This window comes from Syngnathus typhle, linkage group LG2, assembly GCF_033458585.1.
Source record: "Syngnathus typhle isolate RoL2023-S1 ecotype Sweden linkage group LG2, RoL_Styp_1.0, whole genome shotgun sequence".
NCBI classification, from domain to species: Eukaryota; Metazoa; Chordata; class Actinopteri; order Syngnathiformes; family Syngnathidae; genus Syngnathus; species Syngnathus typhle.
Genome location: NC_083739.1, coordinates 15,678,726 through 15,700,046, shown reverse-complemented (window position 1 = coordinate 15,700,046; position 21,321 = coordinate 15,678,726). Strand labels below are relative to the sequence as shown.

Genomic DNA, 21,321 nt, shown 5'->3' with positions numbered 1-21,321 from the left:
AAACCACCCTTTGAAGCGTTTTCTCAAAGTCAAATAAAGTGATGATGCCTTTCAAATTCAAATCATGTTGCCTTTTAAACATGACTTATTGACCAGGTTGTTTGCTTACTCTGGTAAAAGCATCTTCATTCAGCACAGTAGTGGCAGTTGAGGTAATAAGCTGCTGTTTTTGCACACAGCAACACTTTGTTTGCACCGGTGCGCCAAGACATCGTTGTCCCTTGAGAATGAGGAGGAGAAAACTGGAGAAAACAATGTGATAGCTGCCTCTTTATCTCGTTTGTTATTAGGCAGGAAATGAGTCTTCTCTTCTCCACAGCAACATGCATTTTACCGCTGACAGTCACTCCTACCCGAGTCCGAGCCTTTCCAGGTACTCTTCACTGGAGGATATGGAAAATTCTCCCTTTCTGTTGGCTGATAAGCAGACGGGCCATCTGAGACCAGAAGACACAAACAGCGAGCTGATCTATAGACTCAGCAGTCTGCTTGCGTTTAGCCTGCGTCAAAAAACAACATAATGTACAGACCACAAAGTTTGTCTATGTCTTAATCTTGGCCGTGAAAGTAAGAGAGACCACTTCACTATTCTCACCTGGTAGTTAGAAAGATGCCATCTACTGTAAGTAGCACCATGAAGCGCTTTAATGTGAACGCTTTTGGTTTCCGTAAGCTCTCGACGCATTGCAATTTTGAGCGGCAATGAAGTCATTCAAAGTGAAGCTACATTTTTATACCCTGATTTGAGTCGGCACACTGGTCTTTTCTGAGAAGTCAGGATTTAATCAAGCACACCATGCAACACAACTATAGTAAATGTATCCGTTGAGGAATACAAGTTATTAAATGTCATTTAAAATCTTAATATACTGCGCATCACTATTTGTTTTTTTTTTTTATGTAAAAGAGCATGTTTGAAAATTATTGGATACCAATAATAAACGTTAGCATTAAAAATATGACGGGTTAAGCCGATGTTTGGCATAAATGTCACGCTAAGCACCGTGCTAAGTGTGTATATTTTATGAAGCACTGCATACAGTATTTGTGCCAAATCAATATAGAGAACACTTTTAAAACAAAATACTGGAATACCCTATTGTTGCATTCATGCAGAATCCTACTATGTCTAAATTGAGTCAATATATATATATTTTTTTCTTTTTTCATAAATCCACACTATTGGACAATCCCAACGTGTTTGTTACTTTCGCAAATTATTGATCAATCTCAAGGGTTAGAAATGCTAACGGTTTACATTAAGATCATCCCTTAAGCTGATTTTCTTCGAATGAGGTTTTCATTGAGGTAAACTGGCCTTTTTTGATATTTTCAGCAATATGTAAATCATTGTTGATTAGATGATCAAGGATGTTTGCTCGATCGCACATTTCTCGAGACTCATAACGTACGGCCGTGGACTTGGTGAAACGTGGCATGGGAAATGGAAGCGCTGATTGCCTCAGGAGTTTTCAGGGCCCGTGGCTTCCAAAGCACATCTCATGGATCAATATTTGCTGGATGTATTGGCTTGAGTAAATACTGCAGTCCACGCACGCCACTCATTCCAGCTGGGAATGACAATCTCGCGCCAGCAGCACAGCGCGCGTCCCAGTAATGACGCGACACGGAGGCAGGCGGCTGGTAATAAAGATTGTCTTTCTGCAGATATGCCGGCGATACCTTCACTCACCCTTAATTTATTCCCTGAGGTGCAATGAGTGATTTTGTCTGTGCTCAACCTCATATTAAACATTGCGCCCTATAAAGCTCTCAATAATCATTTGCTGCAACCCAGGACACAATGATTTCCCAAGACACATAAAAGTGCAATAACGTCAACTCAGAAATAATATTGCCGGCATTCTTTTTTCATGCGTCTCCTATAGCCAAAAAACATACCCCGGCGCAGCTCTTCTTTTCTCACGATGTCAGAAGAGAGATCGTACAAGTCATCTGTAACTTTAAGAGTCACACAAATTTATTTACTCAGAAAAATCAATGGCTGACTTCCAAGGCAAAACTAAATTTCTGGTTTGGAAACACTTCTGAGCAAGGCGCTGAAATTCTTTTTACAACTAACAAATCTATCAACACTACTCTCGCTCTGTTATGACACAGCACCAGCTCGAACGCACATATTAGCCTACACTGAGGTCAACTTAGTACATTGTGAGCATTTCAATTATTAGAGTTGACTTTCATCAGATGTAATGAACTTGTGCAGTGTGAGCTGGAATTTAAAAACCGTGCATGCCTAGCTCAAAGAGCTCTAAAGACCAATTACAAAAGGCTAAAGATTAACATGCATTGTGCAATAACATATTAAGCCTACCTAATACCTTGAGTCATTTAAATGAAGTTCCTTTTCAATAAGGAAGCAAAATCTATTGAGTTTTCACTCCAACATGTAATACCCCTGAAATGTTGAGATGGAAATATAATACACGTAAAGGCTGTTATGGCAACAAAAGCCTTACTTGGCATTTGAGCACGCCAAAAACCAAACCAGAGCATGGACATTAAGTGTGCAATAGTTCTTCATCATTTCTGTAGTCTAAATGCTCCAGACTTTTTTTAAGACCCCTGGGAGCTGTTTTAAATTGTATAAAATTGCATAATATTGGCCGGATCCAATCTTTGTGCGATTATAATCTCATTCATTATCTTTGTTTGCTACTACACAACAGAAGAAACCACCCCGTATTTGATTTCTTCCCGCATTGATGTGCTTCACTCCCTTCCTCAGCAGATGGTGCAAAAGTATATTTTCTGTCTTCTTCTTGGCCTGCCTCATGTGGGGTATTAGCAAAGTCTGCATCTTGCCTTTTTGGGTGAGTCACAAGTCATCTTGTATATTCATGATCCATCCATCCATCCATCCATCCATCCATCCATCCATCCATCCATCCATCCATCCATCTCACCAACCCAACACTGCTTGACTCTTCCATAATGCTATCAAGACTACAGCAAATACTCCAATTGATGTTAGCTTAACAAATCCATATACTTTAATGCAGTGTGTACTTTAACAAGGGGACTCCAGTCCCATAGCCACCACCGAGATGATACATAGAGACGTTACACCACGTAATAAAGATTAAAGTACCGATATCGCGGCTCAAGGCATAAACGCTGTCTTACATCTCCATTTGAAAAGACGACGTGGTGACTGACTCAGATTTCACAGGCACTGGATTCTGGTGATTTTAACCAGCGCTGATCACAGAGGAGAAGTAAAGGGAGCTCATGTTGCCTTGAATGCTTCTAACACGAAGGCACGCTAAATGCATTCGGTGAGATCATAAGTGCAGCCGGCAAAAGAAAAACAAAATGTTGGCTCTTCTTATTCACATTTAAAGCGAACTTCAAAACTCTATTATAATTCCTTTTGCATTTTTGATTTCGGTCAAAAATTTAGACCTCAAATTAGATGCGTCTTAAAAGCAACTCGGCGGTTTGATTCAAAGAGTAGTTGAGAGTTGGAATTGAGTTTTTGTTTATCTTAGCTTCCTTAGTGATGGTTCATTCTTTCTCCATACGTTCTTTTCTTAGTCACATAACCAAAGCTTGCGTGTTTGGATAAAACACATTTGTATTGTTTGATGGCTTTCATCATCTCCAATAACCACTCCTACGTTGTCTTTAGGGCAGTTTGCAGAGATGTTGTGAGACAACCCGAGACGTGCTCCATCTTGTCGGCATTCCGCAAGCCCAGAGAAACACTCCTGGAAAATTCTTTGGCAATCACAGAAGCAAGGTATTGGGGTGGGGTGGGGGAGTTAATTAACCAAATGCTCCAAAATAAGTTTTTCACTGCAGGGTAAAATGGTGAATATGGGACTAGCTTGAACATGTTGCTCGTTCCAACAAATGTGACATCCCCACCTAAGATAGATGATTTATTCACATCCCTTACCAAGTTGTCTCTTCTTATTCACATTTAAAGCAGAAGGTATGCACTCTTGCACCAACAGGATCAATACTCATTGGCAGCCTTAATATCCTCAATGCCCTGCTTCGACAGTACCTGGTGCAGCACATGTTGAGGAATGTAGCTTTGGTGTCAATACAAAATTGCTTTATAATTCTTTTCCAGACGTGCCATTCAACCTTAGTGACCTCCCCGCTTCAAAAAAAAAAAAAAAGTCAGCAGTGGCAGCTCTGATTTGCTAAAGTCAGGAATTCATTTTGCTCTTCATATACTATTCAAACAAGGAGAGGATCTGCAATTACCATCACCAAATTGCCAAGTCTACGTTCTGGGCTAATGACTGAGGGGAAAAAAGAAATTGGGGGATCAATGACATTCAGTCAATGTATACTACTCCAAAGTAGCTGCATGGTCGTGGGAAAGAATATGGCACTATGATTTTTTTTTTTTAATAAAGTTTTATATTGAGATATTTTATAAATTACACAATGTGAGGTGTGCATAGCACATAGTTCTCTTTTTTCTTCTGTGATTAAATGTTTGCACAGCTTTGATTAGAGAATCCAACTATGCTCACTAGAGCACAGAGATATTGTGTGAAATCACTGTAGTGTTCAGCAGCTAATAGTCCTGCCAGAATTCAAGTTAAAATAATTTATTTTCATGCCCATATCGTATTGCCATTAGAACATTGCTAATACTTTTCTTTTTTTTTTTTAATCAATCTTTTTATCTGTTTTTCAATATAAGACGCATTAGCGTTTCCAGTTTCCTTGATTGCAATTCATACAATAAACTATTCGGGATTATTCTACCACAGGAGCTTCCTTCCAATTGTAATTTTAGTATTAACAAATTATTTTCAACAACTCCCCACTCCGCTGTTAAGTTTTCTTAAATGACAATAACGGGAGAGGCCACGGGGTTGTTATTGCAAGTGAGCTTATATGACATACAATGCGTCTATCAGAATCACGACTTTAGACATAACATTTTAAACCACAAGCTGACAAACATACACTGGAAGTACAGGTTTCCAGAAACCCCTGCTTTTTTCTTTTACTATGTACTGAATCAGGAAGATATTCACAGGATGGAAGAGGACAAATAGCAGGTCAGCATAGAAGTAGTATTTCATTTCCAAGTGACATTTCCAACTAGCTTGGTAAATAGACTTAAGTGATTTGTTTGCATTTGTTGCATGCTGTGACTGGCGATCATTAACACAAAAGCATCCAAGAAAGAAGTCAAGTCTTCTACTAGATTGCTGGCATGTGAGCTTATCTGTGTAAGGGACTACAACAATTCAGGGCTCACATTTCGATTACACTTACCGGATATAGGAATAAAGGTCATTAAAGAGCAAGATTGCTCAATTGTTAGTTTTGTGCAAGACGTGATTTTGACAGAAACACAGCACGGACACGGACATGTGCCTGCACGCACACACCAAATGTTCATCGTAATTGCTGTTGGGCCTTTCGGAAGGTCCCACCTCTGCAACTGACCCCAGTTCTTTGTATCACTTGTTTCATCTGAGCTGGTTAACTAATGTGCTCGTTAATCAGAGGGTGCTAGGTTAGCTACGTTTGGCTTGCCCTTATCAATAATTGAGCCACCTCTTAACTCAGCCTCTCCAGACAACAATTTCTGTACAATGCTATTCCAAAGAATCCGGCACTAATCACCACCTCCAGCAAGCTGGAATGTGGCAGGTTTTTATAGAGGAAGAAGCTTAGTAGAGAAGGAAGCAGCTTTTGAGAAGCAGACAAGTCCAGGCTGGTTCAGTGAAGTTACAGTGCACCTTCACAAAAAGAGGAAGTTTTGGAAGTTTGGCTTAGTACAGGTTCTTTCGAAATGGCCATTTGGAGAGCGAATTCAAGCAAAAAAAATTCAACTGATGAAACCGTTTAAAGTGAGCTCGCCAGGGGGATTGGCTGAATCAATCAAATGATGTTTGCAGCCTGATGAAAGCTGATCAGGATAGATTTGAGCGTCACAATAAAAGTTGGATTGATTGTTATTCTGTTGTCAAAATGTGAACAGATCTTTGAGTGCTTAAGAAGAAAGCATAAAGTCTAAGTGCATGTTTTTAGAGTTTGTATGAAGCTGTAGGAAAGGAGAATTTCTGGACTTGTTCACTTCAAACGTCATCACAAACGTGATTCTGTAAAAGAGAACCTTTATCATTTGTGCATCTAGAAACCTCCCCTGCCAGCGGATGCAATTTCCACTAGCCGGAGTTTATATGAGGTACGGTCACATATCATCCCTTGTTGTTTTTAACAAAAGCTTCGTACATACAAAAAACAGTCATTTCTGCAAAGAGCGAATCACGCTCGATCATATCTTTTGAAGGGTCCAACGCCTCGGGCATTTTCCGAATGAGGCACAGCACATTTGTATTGTGGGTGCGCCGGCACAAATCTGCATCCAAATGAAGACTGAAATATTGATGTGTGAAAATGACGGGTCTGCTTATTGTCAAATGTGCTTGGCCATAAAAGTACATTAGCAGCGAGGGTGCATTCCTGCCCGAGCAAGTCGGAACACCAGCCGCCGCTGAGGTGGTGAGAAGTATCAAGGTACAGAGAAACACCTCAGGGTGGCCTGGGGCTGCAGAGCCTTAACACAAGGCTCACACAAATACATGCAAATCGTTGTAACTGTCATGAGCGTCTGAAGCAAATGGTCAAATTTTAAGTGAAAAGCATCACTTCCGTGTCATTTAAAGGGAGGTTCAGCATGCAATGTGATTTGAAACCAGGGAGAAGAAAAAAGTCTCAATTTGAATTCTGCCGTTGTTTTGTTTTTGTTGTTGCTGGTTTATAATACTAGTAAAAGAAAATAAAACACCGGCAGTGGTTGGCACACACGTAATAACATTGAAATACGGTTCAGTACTAAGCGTGGGCTTTTAATGGGTCCATATTTTTCTTCAATGGAATGCTTCTAATATCCATTGGTAGGCATAAGTGTATTTTGAGGAAGTTACACACACAAAAAAAGGAACAGAGGACTTTCAGATTTAAAATTTAGGTTTGGGAAAGACTCCATGGGTAAGATTTGAAAACCTGTATTATCCTCACGAGGGTCCTAGGTGTGCTTGGTACCTATCTCATCTGATTTAGGGCAAGAGAAGGGGCACACCCCGAACTGGTTGCCAGCCAACTGCAACTTCAGTAAACCTACCATGCATGTTTTTGGGTTGTGGGCAGAAACTGGAGTACCTGAAGAAAATCCATGCAGGTACTTGGAGAACATGCAGGAAGGCCAGAGCCCGGATTTGAACCCGTGACCTGCACTAACCAATCCACCCAGTACCACCCAGTGATATTTAATAAATTGTATATTTTGAAAATGGTTCAAAAGTTGTTTACCTTTGTTCCCATTTGTGCCCAATAAGCTTGAATGATGCCTCACTTAAATTTTGTGTTCAGGGTTGCCATTGGACATTTAATTATCTGTCTGCCTATGCTTTACTGTCACTATGTTTTACCTCAACCACACTTTGCCACTTGGGTTATTTAGTTATTTCTTTTGGGAAAATATACCTTGAAGCATGTACGTACAAATGGGAGGTTGGCCAGCATTTGATTTTGTACACTCATAAAGAGTCGACTGTTATTGATCAAGAAAACCGAACAGTTATTACATTTGGTTGTCAATAAAAGTGCAGAGGAGGACGTTTGAGCTGGAACGGAGGGACTCTCTTAAGAAAAGTCCCATCAGGTGAGGCTCAGTTTAGGAATGTGCCCTTACTCTTCTACCATCCCCCCATCTCCTCAGGACCTCCCCCCCCCCACAAATCCAGCTATTGTGAGAAGAAAGAATGCTTTTCAAAAAGTTGTTCCTTTCACAGTGAGGGATGGCGGGTGTCGCCCCTTTTTCAAGTAAGGCTTAAAGTGGGGGGTGTACCTGCAGCTCCAGGAGAGCATTTTCTTATCTGAGAAATGATGCCCTTTTACTTCTCCTTGTGGTTCGAGGTACTTGCAAGAATGCTATTCAACTAACTGTTTGGATGTTGTGTTGGACAGATATTTTAAGGATGTCACTTTAAACAACATTATGAGAGCACAAAGTCATCATTTTACAAAATAAAGCTGCAATGAGAAAAACATCATTGTTTTAAAGCAATGGAATAAAGGAGATTATTATACTTGAGCTTTCACAAAATAAAAAATATTGTCAATGTTTTGGCCCATTAGCACCATTACGAGTTAATAATATTTAGGATTTAGTGAGGCAATGAGCGCTCTAAAATGGGACACATTTACTATTAAGGCTTATCTTTGATTGTTTAGTTCTTGTCACTAAAGTCACAGAAGCATGGCTGGGTGTGGTTCCTTTTTATGGTTTAGGAAAAGTGTGGGTGGCCCTTGCGGGTGCTTGCATCCCATTGGTTGGTTGGGAAGTCTAAAGCACCGTCTACCTGAGTCAGGTTGAGAAAAGACTGACAGTGCTTTGTTGTCGCTTGCATGTGCAGTCACGAAGAAAAACTTTAACACGTTTGTAAGAGAAGCAGAAAAGGTAGGTAATGCTTTTACAACAAGGAACGAGCGAAAAAATAACGTTTTGTCGTAAATATTCCTTTGATTTGTTACTTTGACTTGACTTCTTTTCTTATCTAAGTTGACCTGCAGACTCCTGCCCGTATTTGCTTTAAAGTCAAATTTGGATGCACAGGAAGGCTTCAGGTGAGGGGTCGTGATTGGTGTCCGGTTACAAAGCGTCACTGGGGTCTGATCGGGAGCCAGAGACCACGGAACTACAGCAAAATGTAGGCTCGGTCTTTCTGGGTCTCACTTTTAAAACTGGAGAAGACGAGGCAAAAAGGTTTTGCTCCAATCACCAATGCCGCCGCCCCATCGTCCGTGAACCGTCGCTAGCCGCTCCCTGCAATCACCGTGCCTCGACTTGGGGCCTTCTGGAAGGAGAAGTTTTAAGTCAAGTATTTGATTTTCGCACGCCTTTCAACAGGAACATTCCATGTGTTCTATCCTTCATTCCACCGGAGTCTGTATCTGTACATAACCAGATTTCAGTGGCGTGAAGTGTACGAGACATGGAGGCTGCACACCAGACCACCAGCTAAAGAAGGCGCTCTTCTCAGTGTAGTTCCGAACACTTCTCAAGTCGTTAGCGCACTATATTTTTGCAGACCATGAGGTGCTTGAGCATTTGCATTACTTGAAATTTCTGACCTTTCTTTCAGTGTCTCGTGTTCGATCTGCATAAAGTGAAACTGAATTGTGGTGTTATGGTGCAAAAATAAAAAACTCCCTACATCTTAGCCTTGCATATTTTAGATTAAACAAAGTTTGTGTTGTGTTTGTATGTATCATAACTTCAATTGTACAATCATCCTTATCATATATTCCATTTTCTAATTTTGCTTTTTCTGTAGATAACCAAGAAATGTGTCCTTACTTTTTCTTAAATAATACATTACAAGTTACCTGCTGACGAATCACAATTTCACATTTTAATCAGGCCCTTCCTTCTGGCCATTTCAAAACAAACAAAACTCACGCAGTTATTGAGTTTAAGGCAAATAGACAGTGGTAATACAGTATTCATATATTTCTTAATTGGTACTTGTTTGCTTTTTTCCAATTACGCCTAATACACTTTAAATAAACTATCCATCCATCCATCTTCTTCCGCTTATCCGGGGTCGGGTTGCGGGGGACTCCCAGATTTCCCTCTCCCCAGCCACTTCATTCTAAATTCTACTTCCATTTTCTAATTTTGCTTTTTCTGTAGATAACCAAGAAATGTGTCCTTACTTTTTCTTAAATAATACATTACAAGTTACCTGCTGACGAATCACAATTTCACATTTTAATCAGGCCCTTCCTTCTGGCCATTTCAAAACAAACAAAACTCACGCAGTTATTGAGTTTAAGGCAAATAGACAGTGGTAATACAGTATTCATATATTTCTTAATTGGTACTTGTTTGCTTTTTTCCAATTACGCCTAATACACTTTAAATAAACTATCCATCCATCCATCTTCTTCCGCTTATCCGGGGTCGGGTTGCGGGGGACTCCCAGATTTCCCTCTCCCCAGCCACTTCTTTCTAAATTCTACTTCCTTATGATTTCCATTCACATTTACCAAAAAAGTGTCTTATAAATGTCAGCTACGCTACCCACACTCATTTTCATGGTAGTCAGCCATCTAGTAAATCTCAAATTTAAGCCTTGACTTGCAGACCCAACCTTGTGCAATTTAGGCAAAAGGATCTTATTAACAATATAAAATATGGCTTCAGCTCTACATAGTGATGTCATTTAGTTATGCACCTCTTAAGTTGAGCGACTCATCATGCGTGCCCATTGTGGTCCTACACAACCCTGCCGTCCTGCTGCCACAATCTGCTTCGCAGATTCAGCTCAGTGTGCAATAAAACCGCATATTTGTGGCTTCACATAAAGCAATATGCTCTGTTTGAAAAAAAAAAAACAGGGGGTAATTGATTAAATTAATTCTGCTACAGTGCAGACTTAACCTCCTCACATGGAAAAGGCTCATAACAAATTGGATTTATCACACAGGCTCACCCAAAAACTGAATATATAACACTCTGCTACAAGCAGACAAAAACATAAGAAAGCGCACGTACATAATGTAAATCCTATCAGCTTAATGATGGTTGCATCTTCAAGCAGGCGCTGTTGAATTCAATAAAAGCTGGCTTGCTACATTTCAAATGTTTATTTTTCTTTATTCCTGTGTCATTTATTTGAATAATTAAGTGCATAGATTTGAGTGGGCATAAACTAAATGTTCTTGAGGAAGTTGTTCCCTTTTATGATCACAAGCATGTATTCTCATGTTGGCAGTATGGTACGTGTAACATATTTTTCATTTTATTTTGTTTTGGTGCTGTAGACAACTGGGAAAGTTTACATTAAATAATGCGTTGTTTCTCAACCTTTAATGGAGCTGTCATCTAATGGGAGAGAGCATTGAATTGTTCTGACAGCCAATATAGGCTCGTTGGAGTGGATAGATGAACAATACGAGAGGATTAAATAAATATCTTCTTTGATTCTAATGAATTGTATAGTGTTCAACAATGTCTTTATTGTGGATTGTCATTTACGTTCATTTCATTAAACCACCCCTGATCTTTAAGATCGCGTCATAGCAATCACTCCCACCCAACAAAAACTTCAAACTCTTTAATAACACCAAACTGATGACGACAGGGTGGTGACGCAACTTCAAGGCAACACTTACCAGAATTAACTTTGCCACGTCCAGTCATCGCCATAGAGAAGCTTGATTAGCTGCAGGGACTTGGCGACACTCTGCAATCGGAAACTGACAGACGTGCAAAACATAGCCTAAGAGTTTGGTGAACCATGCTATAAATGTTGCCTGAATGGGTGGTTAAATGTACAGAGGAAGTACCCGGTAAGATAATCGAATGTCGAATCCAGGTCTCATGGATGAACGGTGATTGCGCAACAGGTACAAGCGCAATATGTTTTGGAGCCTTGGGGAACCAATAGCTCCCAATCAAACCAGCAATGTTTCGATTGAGAATTAGAGATAAAGGTCAAAATACGAGAAATTGTTTATTTTAATTAAAAAATATATATACATTTCAAGGCCATTCTTTTATTGCTTAATATCTTACTGGGATTCATCAATTAGACAAAAAAATGTAATTGAAGACAGTACATTGATTTCTTTTATTTTTATATTTACTTACAATATAGTATTTACAATAAATCCATTAGATTGAATCACAAATGAATAAAAGTGAAAATTTACTGGATCTATTTATGGGGAAAATGCGTCAAATAAAATAATAGAAAATGATAGAAGTATAAAATCAATGACTAATAACGAATTGTGTATAATCATTATGAGATATTTAAACCAACAGATGTTAAATCAATAGGAGAAAATACATCACAGATAGGAATTTATTTTAATATTTGCAAAATGTGCGCATGCGTTTTGAGCGTGCATGTGGCTGTAATTATTTTTCTTGTGTTCTATAAAAACTGAGTTGAAATGTGTCAATCACTGACCATTCTTTAAATCATAGTCTGTTCTTTCAGCTGCCATGCAAATCTGCAAATTTTGTTTCTTGGTCCTTTTTACCCAAAGTGTGATACTTGCAGAGGAGGATGATGATGTCACAGGTGAGTCCATGTGAGAGAACAAGAGTTACTCGCATGCTAATTAATTAAACTTGGCAAAATGTGCTGCATGCTAAGTTGCCGATTGCTGTGTTGAGAAGTGTTACTTACTGAGCGTGCCATCAAGCACACCTTTGACAAGGTAATGAATGAACAGTGATCGTCTAACAAGTGCACGATGTGGCTGTCCAGTGGCTGAAGAAATCGGCGAGCATCAATTGGCACGTCTGGCGGAGATGCTGATGCCTTATGAGTGCGAGGAATTTCTGGAAGCACTTGCTGAATCAAAGGAAAAAATCAGTGCACGTAGCAATATTGTCAAGAGAGACACCTCTTCATCTAAAGGTCAGCACTCAACTGATTTGACTATTGACACTGTGGAGTACAGGATTTAACCAAAGTTTAAAGACACTGTTGTCCAGGATAGATGTTTAATCTATTCGGACATGGTTACAATGTTTTCCACTGGGGAAACTGTCTTTGTTTTTAGATGTCTGGTTTTACATTATGTACAGAACGTTTTATGCCGCTGTTTTTTTACGTGTTGCAAAAAAGAAAAGGACATAAAAGCAACAGACAGTGAGATTTACTGAGGTCATCATACATGTCAGTGGTTTCCCTGAGAAATCTTTGGTCAAATTTTGCATTGTACAACCTCAAGGGAATTTGACTTCAGAGGTTCTCTTGTATCAAAATGTCTCCAGTGAACTTAGTAAATAAGCCCCATATATTTTGTGTTCTATCAGAAAGTGAGGCTGAATGTCGGAAGAAGCTGAAAGACATCCTTCGTAAAAACAAGATGGAGGCCTACTATGACCGACTCACTTGGGCCTTGCGCCACATCAATAGAGTTGACATCACACTTGGTAAGCGTTTGCAAAGCCCGAGGGAAATCTATGCCAGCAATGTATAGTGACAGACAGAGCAATTGTAAATGCTCTTCCACAAGAGGGTTGATGGTACAATAATAATAATAATATAAAAGCTCACAGTTAAGTAGACAATTAGCTATTCAAGGATAGGATCAGAGTCGTAAAATTGTTGCCTTCAGGGTTGCTGCTTTGCTCTGTTACATTTTATAATGTCGTTTTGGATTGCTTTCATGTGGGCCTACTGATGTAATAATCTTCAAATAAAAAGCTCTGGCTTTGTTTGTACAATGTACCGTTGATAACAAACCTCACGAGGGGAAATCACAGCGTGTCCCTCGACAAACGCAAATTGGAACACAGCCTCCTCCGACTGCTCAGTGCTTGTATTTTTACAAACGCTTGTTTAATCCGGTCAAGAATGCCTCCTTGAAGACTTTAAACAGCGGCATATAATTGCTCCATTACACTGTGATTGGTTTTAATTGGCGCGTCAAGAATGGCATATTTTTTGCACACTGCCGGTTTCTGGCACGTGTTGTCGTCCGGCGTGACCGAGACTTAGGTGGAAATGATCTGACGGAGGACTCTGTGGAATTGACGCGAGCCACACGAGAAAGCATCTGCTCCTTTCATCAGGAAAAAGGGAGGCGATGACAAGGCGAGGCACGAGGGAAATGGTGGTGTCGTTTATGAAAAACCCAGTGTGGATGCACAACATACGAATTATGAACCATCATTAATAACAGTTGGCATGAGAGAAATTACCCACACCCGGGTGTAACTGAGTTAAAGGCCACTCACCATGCAGGATTTACACAGATGCAGTTTTGGCATTTCAGTCATCATATTTTTTCCCCACAGAGCTGGGCAAGAACATCAACCAGGATAAAATTTTAAACCTGAAACGGTACGCTGAAGGCTATCATGACCTTGTCAAGTCCGTACACTTCCAAGAAGCAGAACCGGAAACAGGCCAACCCAAAAGACTGAAAAGAGGTGAGTGATTGTGCATTAAGGGGAATCGGAGCACAGGCTGACGTTGAATACGATTCATTTTGGGATTCTGGTTGACTTCAGATTGACTCAAATTCAGCTAGTTTAACCATAGGGAATAGAAATAAATCGGTGATTTTGCCGAAATCGTAAAAAGCTATGTTATCCGATTAAAAACAAGCACATCACCGTAAATGGGAAACATACATCACATATACTTTACTCACCAATAAATAACCATTCATATGTGGATGTTTTTTCGGTATGTGTTAGCGTCCGATTTGACTCAGCGTGACCTCGATCTTATTGTGGAGCGACGCCCAATGCCTGAGTCCTCCAAGGGCCCTTTAGATGTGGCACTCCCTCTTCTCTATGGGATCCTTTTGGGCTTCATGGGAACCTTTCTGGCCGCCGTCTCCGCACTCTACCTTGTCTTGTGTATTTCACGTCAGAGCCAGAAGAGACGTCCACCCCGCGTTAGCTGCCTCCCCATTCACGAGATAATGATTGAGAATTAGTCAAGGCTATTATTGTGACTGGACATGTAGGCGATATGCACTAAAATACTCTACGGAGCAAATAAAGCAGCTTCCACATGAATGACGTCTTTAGCAAAGCAGTGTTTTTGTGTACATTGTGTAGCAAGGCTGCAGATTGAGTGTTTTGGCTCACCCGTGGCTTGGTGACTCGGGGCTGACAGATGCACTGGAACCAGGCCCTGGCGCCAAAGGTTGTTCCGGTGTTACTGATGGTGACGGCGGCTTTGTGCCCGTCTGGCAGGGAAGAGCGCTAATTATGCAGCCATTACGCATGCTTTCCACCAAGCCTGTAGACAACCACATGATTTTTTTTTAATTGTATTAAAGAGCTTGATGCATTTAGACCTAGAAACTAGAGTGTGAATTTCATATTGGATTTTATGGACCTAACACAAGGCTCAGGTAATCCAATGCTTGTTTACATCTGGACACACAATACTAATAGTGCATATTGTGTGTAGACTTTTTATATGAACTGGCAATATCCGTCATGATGACTATAGTGCACGTGTCCCAACCTGTACGTCATCCAAGAGTGAACCCTATCGCGTTTCATGTGTACTGTGAACGACATCTTGAAGTACGGCACGACTTTCAACACGACCAATCACAACTTCATGAGTATGATCGATGGGAACTGCTGCCCATCACCAGGATGTCTATAGATGACTTATACGGCAGCTATTTTGAAAATCACATCAATTGTTCGCCATGTGTTCCACAGGGGACAAAATGGAATAAGTCATGTCAACCAAGAACGACGTACGAACGTTTGTCATGCGTCTGCTATGTTTGATGACTGATGGGTTTTGTCTCCCGTAGGCCATTTGGTGCCTAGCAAAAACAGACAAAACATTTTTTTATTGATACTCAGACTGACAGAAGTTTCCAGGGTTTGCCTTATACATCAATCCAAGTTGTATTTTGAAGACAATAGCCGCATTGCTCTTTGAAATGTGGCTTTATCACTTCAGATGATTCCTCAAGCAGTAAGCCTGCTCTGCGACAAGCTTGCAAATGAAAAAACAATGATGGCACTAGTACAAGGTTCCCACTAATTACAACAGGGCCATTCAATGTGATGATGAGTTGTAATTTTCCTAATCCCATGACATCTTTACCTGCTGTGAGCGCAGCGACGGGAAATAATGAACTCCACGGTCCAAGGGCTTCCAGGTGCCACTCTAGGCCTGGATGATGCCTTTCTTCTTGAGTCCGACCGAGGTCCCAGCAGGACACTCCTGTTGGATGAAAATGACAATATTTGACTTTGGAAAGACAGAACAATGGGCACTTTCACACACAGGTGGCTGGCACGCCATCTTTTCAGATGCATCATTAGAGGCCGAGCGCCATGAGAGGCAGAACGATTGTCACGCAAAGATGAAGCAGTTGCCGATGTCACGCATGATCAGAGAAAGAAGCTGACACTGAATTGACATTTACACTGGCAGGTGGCACGCGCGCCTCAGCCGCCCTGTCTGTTTCCACTTTTTAGATTTGTGTGGTTATCTGCTTTGGTTATTTTGCAGTCGGTGCAGCAGCTGCGAGTTATCAAAGTGGATTCTGCATAGATGGCATCCATCTCTTGTCACTCAAGGAGTCATGTATCTTGAAGAAGTATGCAAGTTCTGGATGAGCAGAGGTTGAGCACTCAGGGGCAAGGCCTCAAGGGGGTGTTTAGTGGAAGCGAAGGTTTTAATTTCACACTCCCCTTCCGTTTGCATCTTCATTTGCAGGGCAACTGAGGTGCGTCATTCCCCGCTAAGCAATCACTCTTCCTTTGCTCAATATATATGGATCACAGGAAAATAGATCACAAAACTTTTAGAAGCCCTTTTGCTTTCAAATAGCTCGAGCTGCAGCATTAAACTTTTGTCTTTCATGACTTCCTTCAGGGTTAAACTCAAGGCGAGAGAAAGATTTTACGATTATACCACAGTGACACCCTGTGAGTATGTTTGGTCACTACAGCAAGGAAAGGGAGTTGAGTTTGCCATCAATTGTGTAATCCAATTAATAGATTTCAGGGCCTTTGTGATGGTCTAAATTTAGCACTCATCATCGCTTGGTGATCCAACAGAACCACATCTCTGCAAACGCAGACGCGCCATACTGAGGCCATTAAACCAGGCCAGCTATTAATGGAATCTGAGACAAATGAAAGCCTTGGCAGAGTCCAACCCTCAGAGGAAACAAATGTGACCCCCAATCCATACACGCACTCCTTGAAAGCATATGAGCTCCTTCTAGCTGGACTTCTAGCTGGCCCCCCTTCTTAAAATCCAATAAAGAGCCTGAGATCTTTTGTTACAATGAGTTGATGGGATGATAAAAGCCCACATTCATTCAAAAATTCCCAATGAACATGTTTTATAAAATATCCCAGATCAATTAGTATCAAATGAAGCTAGTATGTTTTTGTAAAAGTCAAATATAAAGCAGTAGTATTTTATATGAACATATATGACTCATTATATGACTCGTAATCTAAAAAAACACTTCTGTTGATGCTTCTGATGATTCTGTTGGCTCTCAAACAAACCATATGCTGACACTGCATAATCTGAATGCGGCTGTTTTATCAGTCATTCTGGGATGTTCTCATGCTCTCATGATGAGAAAACAGTCATTCATTAAGCTTCTTGAAGGCACTCTGCATTTGAATATTAACAACAAAATGGTTTGATATATTCCCTGGGCCCGTCATCATGCAAGCCCCACTCAAACAATCCCCCATGACTCAACTCTCTGACACCACGCCATTAGTCTCACTAATAGTAGCGAACCACCGGGCGTGTCAGTCAATTCAACACATAAATCTCGAGGCTCAAATTACTGAAGGGGACCGTGTTAATTAAACCATTGCATCAATGAATGTGCAAGGGGTGGAAAATATAAAGCAGTCATTTATGTCATTGTGTATGTTCGCAGGAGAGGAAAAATATGTGCGCTCGGCAACAGCGAATGTTGAATTATTTGTGCAATGACATCGGTTATGACATCAAGTGTGACAAAGCAGCAACTATTCAAATAAATGTTTTGAAGGATGGGGAGGGGGGGCAAGTGTATAAACATGAACAATTGACAGCCCTGACGTGAAAAAAAGGGCATTGTTTTGCTATTCTGTGTGGAAGGGGATATTTATTTATTGTTAGTATTTGTTTGTTTGGTTTTGGTATCGGTTCTATGGAATTTAGATCTGGATTCAATTTCTCCTGCTCTTTGCTTTAAGACACTTTGGGTGCTATCTTCCTGTTTCACAATCCTAAACTCCATAGTTCGGCCAAATGCAGCGATGAGAGATTTGCAATTGTAAATATTGAAAACCTTAACATTGTTGATCGTCAGCCCTAACCATTTTTCAAGCAATCACTCTTACCACACACAATCTTTCAGCGATATCAGAATTTTGATGATTTTGTATTGGGAACTTCCCTGATTCTTATAAAGCAAGCAAGTCATTTTCAAACACGAGCGCTCAGAAATTGATTTGCAAATGATTAAATCAAACATGCACGTTTAGTTAAGTGATGAGCGACTTGTGGAGGCACAAATTCAAGCTGATGGTCACAGAAGCCTTGTAATCACTTGTGAAGCCAATTTCCCACTGAGAGGAAGCGGTGCACAGCAGTAGGTGTTGCCAGAATACTTTAAAATGATTTGTTAATAGCCTCATAAATTCACCGGCAGCACTCCGGTGAAAACCTTTAAGCCTGCTAAGTTACAAGCGGCTAGAGCGCCTCCCACATGACTAAACTAGATAGGCACTAAACCTTGTGGTCTGAGGAAAAAATAATAATCTGTCCAACCTTGTTGAGGAGCTGAATTGTTTTATTATTAGTCAGAGACAACATACATGGAATTAAATAATGTAACTTTGCATGTTCTCATTCACAAAATTTTAAAATGATACATCTTCCAGTTTTCACCTTCAGCATAGAGTGACACATGGATAGCAGGCAAAACAACAAATGTAAGGTTTTGGAAGTTATGTCTGCAAACAATAGCGTCGATATTAAAGTGCATTCGGCATTCATCCAAGTCTATACAGGACAAATATGAGAGCGGCTCTCCCCCTGCGGGAACTTGCACGGCGCTACTATATGGTCATACAACACAATGAGGGTGCAAAACTATACATAGAATGTTAACAAGATTAAAATGCATGTTTTTTTTTGTAATCCATCAAAAAAAAATATTTGAAGCTTAAAACAGATGGATTCTTGCAAAGACTTTATACGACATATCTGACTTGGCCTTTAGGTGAGACGCTACTCAATATGTGCCTGGCCTTTGCTTTGTCATACTGTAAAAATAAAGCACAGATTGCTCGCCTATTAGCATAGAGTATAGCAAGATTTTGTTCACACAGACCAACAAAATGTACGTATGCATGCCAATACAAGAAGCTGACAGGGTCATTGTGTAAAGCAACACTACACACAGGCACACCAACAGTTAATGCTTGCTTGCTTACTTGTCCAAAAATACCAGTTAGCACGACTTTCGTCAATACGTAGGGTGGTTTAAAATGTGAACACAGAAGAATAATACATAAATAATACAAAGATAAAACCTTACATAGTTTAGGCTTTTGGCAATGGTGTCCTTGTTTGATGATCAACATACATCCAATGTAGCATATTTTTAATGATATTTGCTTCTGTTTTTAAAGAATTTGGAGGTTTTAAAAAATAAATGCGCAAATGTATTACAATGGGTGTCGGTTATAGATGGACTTTCACTATTCGCCAACTCGTTCTGTATTTTTGATTCCAAGATTTTAATTTGTACTGCCGTGACACGTATCATAATATAATTGTGGCAGCCAAGTCCCCCCGCCCCCCAAAAAAACAAATAAAGATCAGAATGGCGTCACTTCAACCCATACAGTGTAAATACAGAGTCATGACTCTATCAAACACATTAGAAGTTGGAGTACATCAAATAACTTTCAAAAAAACATTGCTTACGGTGCCCTTTGTTTTTTTTGGCTGATATACTGACAATCAGTTTTCAAATGCTGTTTCTGGAAAAATACAAGCAGAAAACAGCCATTAATGGTTTTCTGAGAACAACGTTGCCAAGCAAATTTCATTGGAGCAGCATGTTCTGAAACCAGTCAGGATGGTGATTTTTTTTTTTTTAAATGTAACAGAAACTAGCCTTGTGGTTGAGACATGCACTTGAAAACAAGAAGTGTGTTAGTTTCAACATATGTTAATACAATGACACGAGCGCAACTCTTGGTGGTCAAAGCCAAGGCAACTATCACCTAAAATCCTTACGTTCCAAAAATGTCCTCAAGGCCCAATCCAGAGAACCCTCAAAGTCTGTCGCATCCAACTAAAAATCGCTGAGGATGCTGATGTCTGCAAACTCCTGCCGATATCGAAACGAGTACATGACAAGGAGGGAGGCCCACTTGAGGGTAATGAAGCTCCACACGCACGACAGGTACAGACTCCTTGGGTCAGTCACAGCTGCAACACACAAAAACATTAAAACTCCGCTTGTTGCCCTTAACATAAGCCATGTGGTGGAAGGCTCTTACATTGCTTCTGCGTGATAGCCAGCGTCAAGAAGGTGATGAAAGCGGTCACGGCCAGGACACTGAAGAGCAAACCCACGCAGATAAAGAGCTTGAGGCCTTTGAGCCATGTGCGCCAGTAGTCCTGGAGGTACATGATGTGTGTGACCAAAGCCCAGACAGCCAACACTCCTGTCAGGCACAAATCAAAACACATTCAATGGAAACATTGGAAAACAGCATGCTATTTAAAGATGTGTTCTTTTGAGCTTTGCAGATGCCGTAGAATAGATGTTTCCCGACTAGGCCTTTTGTGCAAAGACAGTAGGATAAGAGGTCAAAGAGTCCTCGATCTGAGAAAACTATATATAGATGCTACACATGATCAATGGAGAAAAGTATTTTCAAACGTTGAATAAATTCCACAACCCTTTATGGAATTATCGCACACATTTAATGGGCACAGCAAATTGGACATAAACAGCACAACACGTTAATGGGTTGGGGGGCGGGGGCTTAGTAAACAAGAGACCCTAAAAGAATGTTTTAAATTGAGTGAGGGAAGCATACTATTTGGTCTTGCATACGATTTGGTCATGCTGTCAGAAATGAGACAAGCCTGATTGTGAGCAAACTATACACATAACAGAATACTACAAACCTTTAGCTATTTTAAATAAAATGAAAGATTCTCCAAGACATACTGTCCCTGCTGTTTTCAATACCACGCAGGTTGCAGTACTTTCGTGAAGACACATTTTAGGACGTTGGGTTATAGTTTTGTCTGAACAGGTCTTGATATATTGATCAATATAATTAAAGAAAACATGGTGACACGTTGACGTACCTGAGAGGCCTCCCATAGCCGCCGTCCATGGCTGATGATAGACGATATTCCACACCAAAAAAGCCGATAGTCCAACCAAGGCACCGAAACTAGCATAGCCTATGCTGATGTGTATTCTTCTGAAGACCATGTCAGTCGAACGACCGCCTTGGACGCGCTTGTTAAGAGATAATGCGGTGTTTATTTCTAAAAACACTTTACTGCTAAGTAAGCTAGCCTCATCGCCAGCTTATTAACACAACATTATGTAAGTCGATAGCCCCAATGCTAACGACGGGGATCGGTTATTAACAATCACGGAAGCGAGCAAAATGTTGTTTACGTCAACGCAGGTAGCGATCGAGTTAAATACCAAAACGCGTCTTGGAATTTCACGTAATAACATCCAATGTGAGCAAAGGAGATAGAAACAACACTGCGGCGAGATGGAGAAACG

General features: G+C 40.5%; 1 protein-coding gene and 3 long non-coding RNA genes across 4 annotated transcripts; 2 read left to right on the top strand and 2 right to left on the bottom strand.

Moving 5' to 3' along the window:
* Window positions 1-2,953: 2,953 nt before the first annotated feature.
* On the top strand, window positions 2,954-7,302 carry LOC133150324 (uncharacterized). The gene is made up of 3 exons (XR_009713755.1): window positions 2,954-3,299; window positions 3,653-3,763; window positions 7,156-7,302. It is a non-coding gene; the product is annotated as an uncharacterized LOC133150324 (long non-coding RNA).
* A 1,088-nt stretch (window positions 7,303-8,390) lies between these two features.
* Window positions 8,391-9,230, top strand: LOC133150318 (uncharacterized). The gene is made up of 2 exons (XR_009713753.1): window positions 8,391-8,467; window positions 8,570-9,230. It is a non-coding gene; the product is annotated as an uncharacterized LOC133150318 (long non-coding RNA).
* Window positions 9,231-14,150: 4,920 nt separating this feature from the next.
* On the bottom strand, window positions 14,151-15,746 carry LOC133149821 (uncharacterized). Its single transcript, XR_009713682.1, has 3 exons — window positions 15,627-15,746; window positions 14,639-14,792; window positions 14,151-14,447 (listed from the first exon to the last, which is right to left on the bottom strand). It is a non-coding gene; the product is annotated as an uncharacterized LOC133149821 (long non-coding RNA).
* A 2,958-nt stretch (window positions 15,747-18,704) lies between these two features.
* Window positions 18,705-21,318, bottom strand: slc48a1a (solute carrier family 48 member 1a). Its single transcript, XM_061273099.1, has 3 exons — window positions 20,886-21,318; window positions 20,063-20,230; window positions 18,705-19,991 (listed from the first exon to the last, which is right to left on the bottom strand). The coding sequence occupies exons 1-3, from the start codon at window positions 21,013-21,015 to the stop codon at window positions 19,855-19,857; spliced, it is 435 nt and encodes a 144-aa protein (XP_061129083.1). The 5' UTR covers window positions 21,016-21,318; the 3' UTR covers window positions 18,705-19,854.
* Window positions 21,319-21,321: the final 3 nt, after the last annotated feature.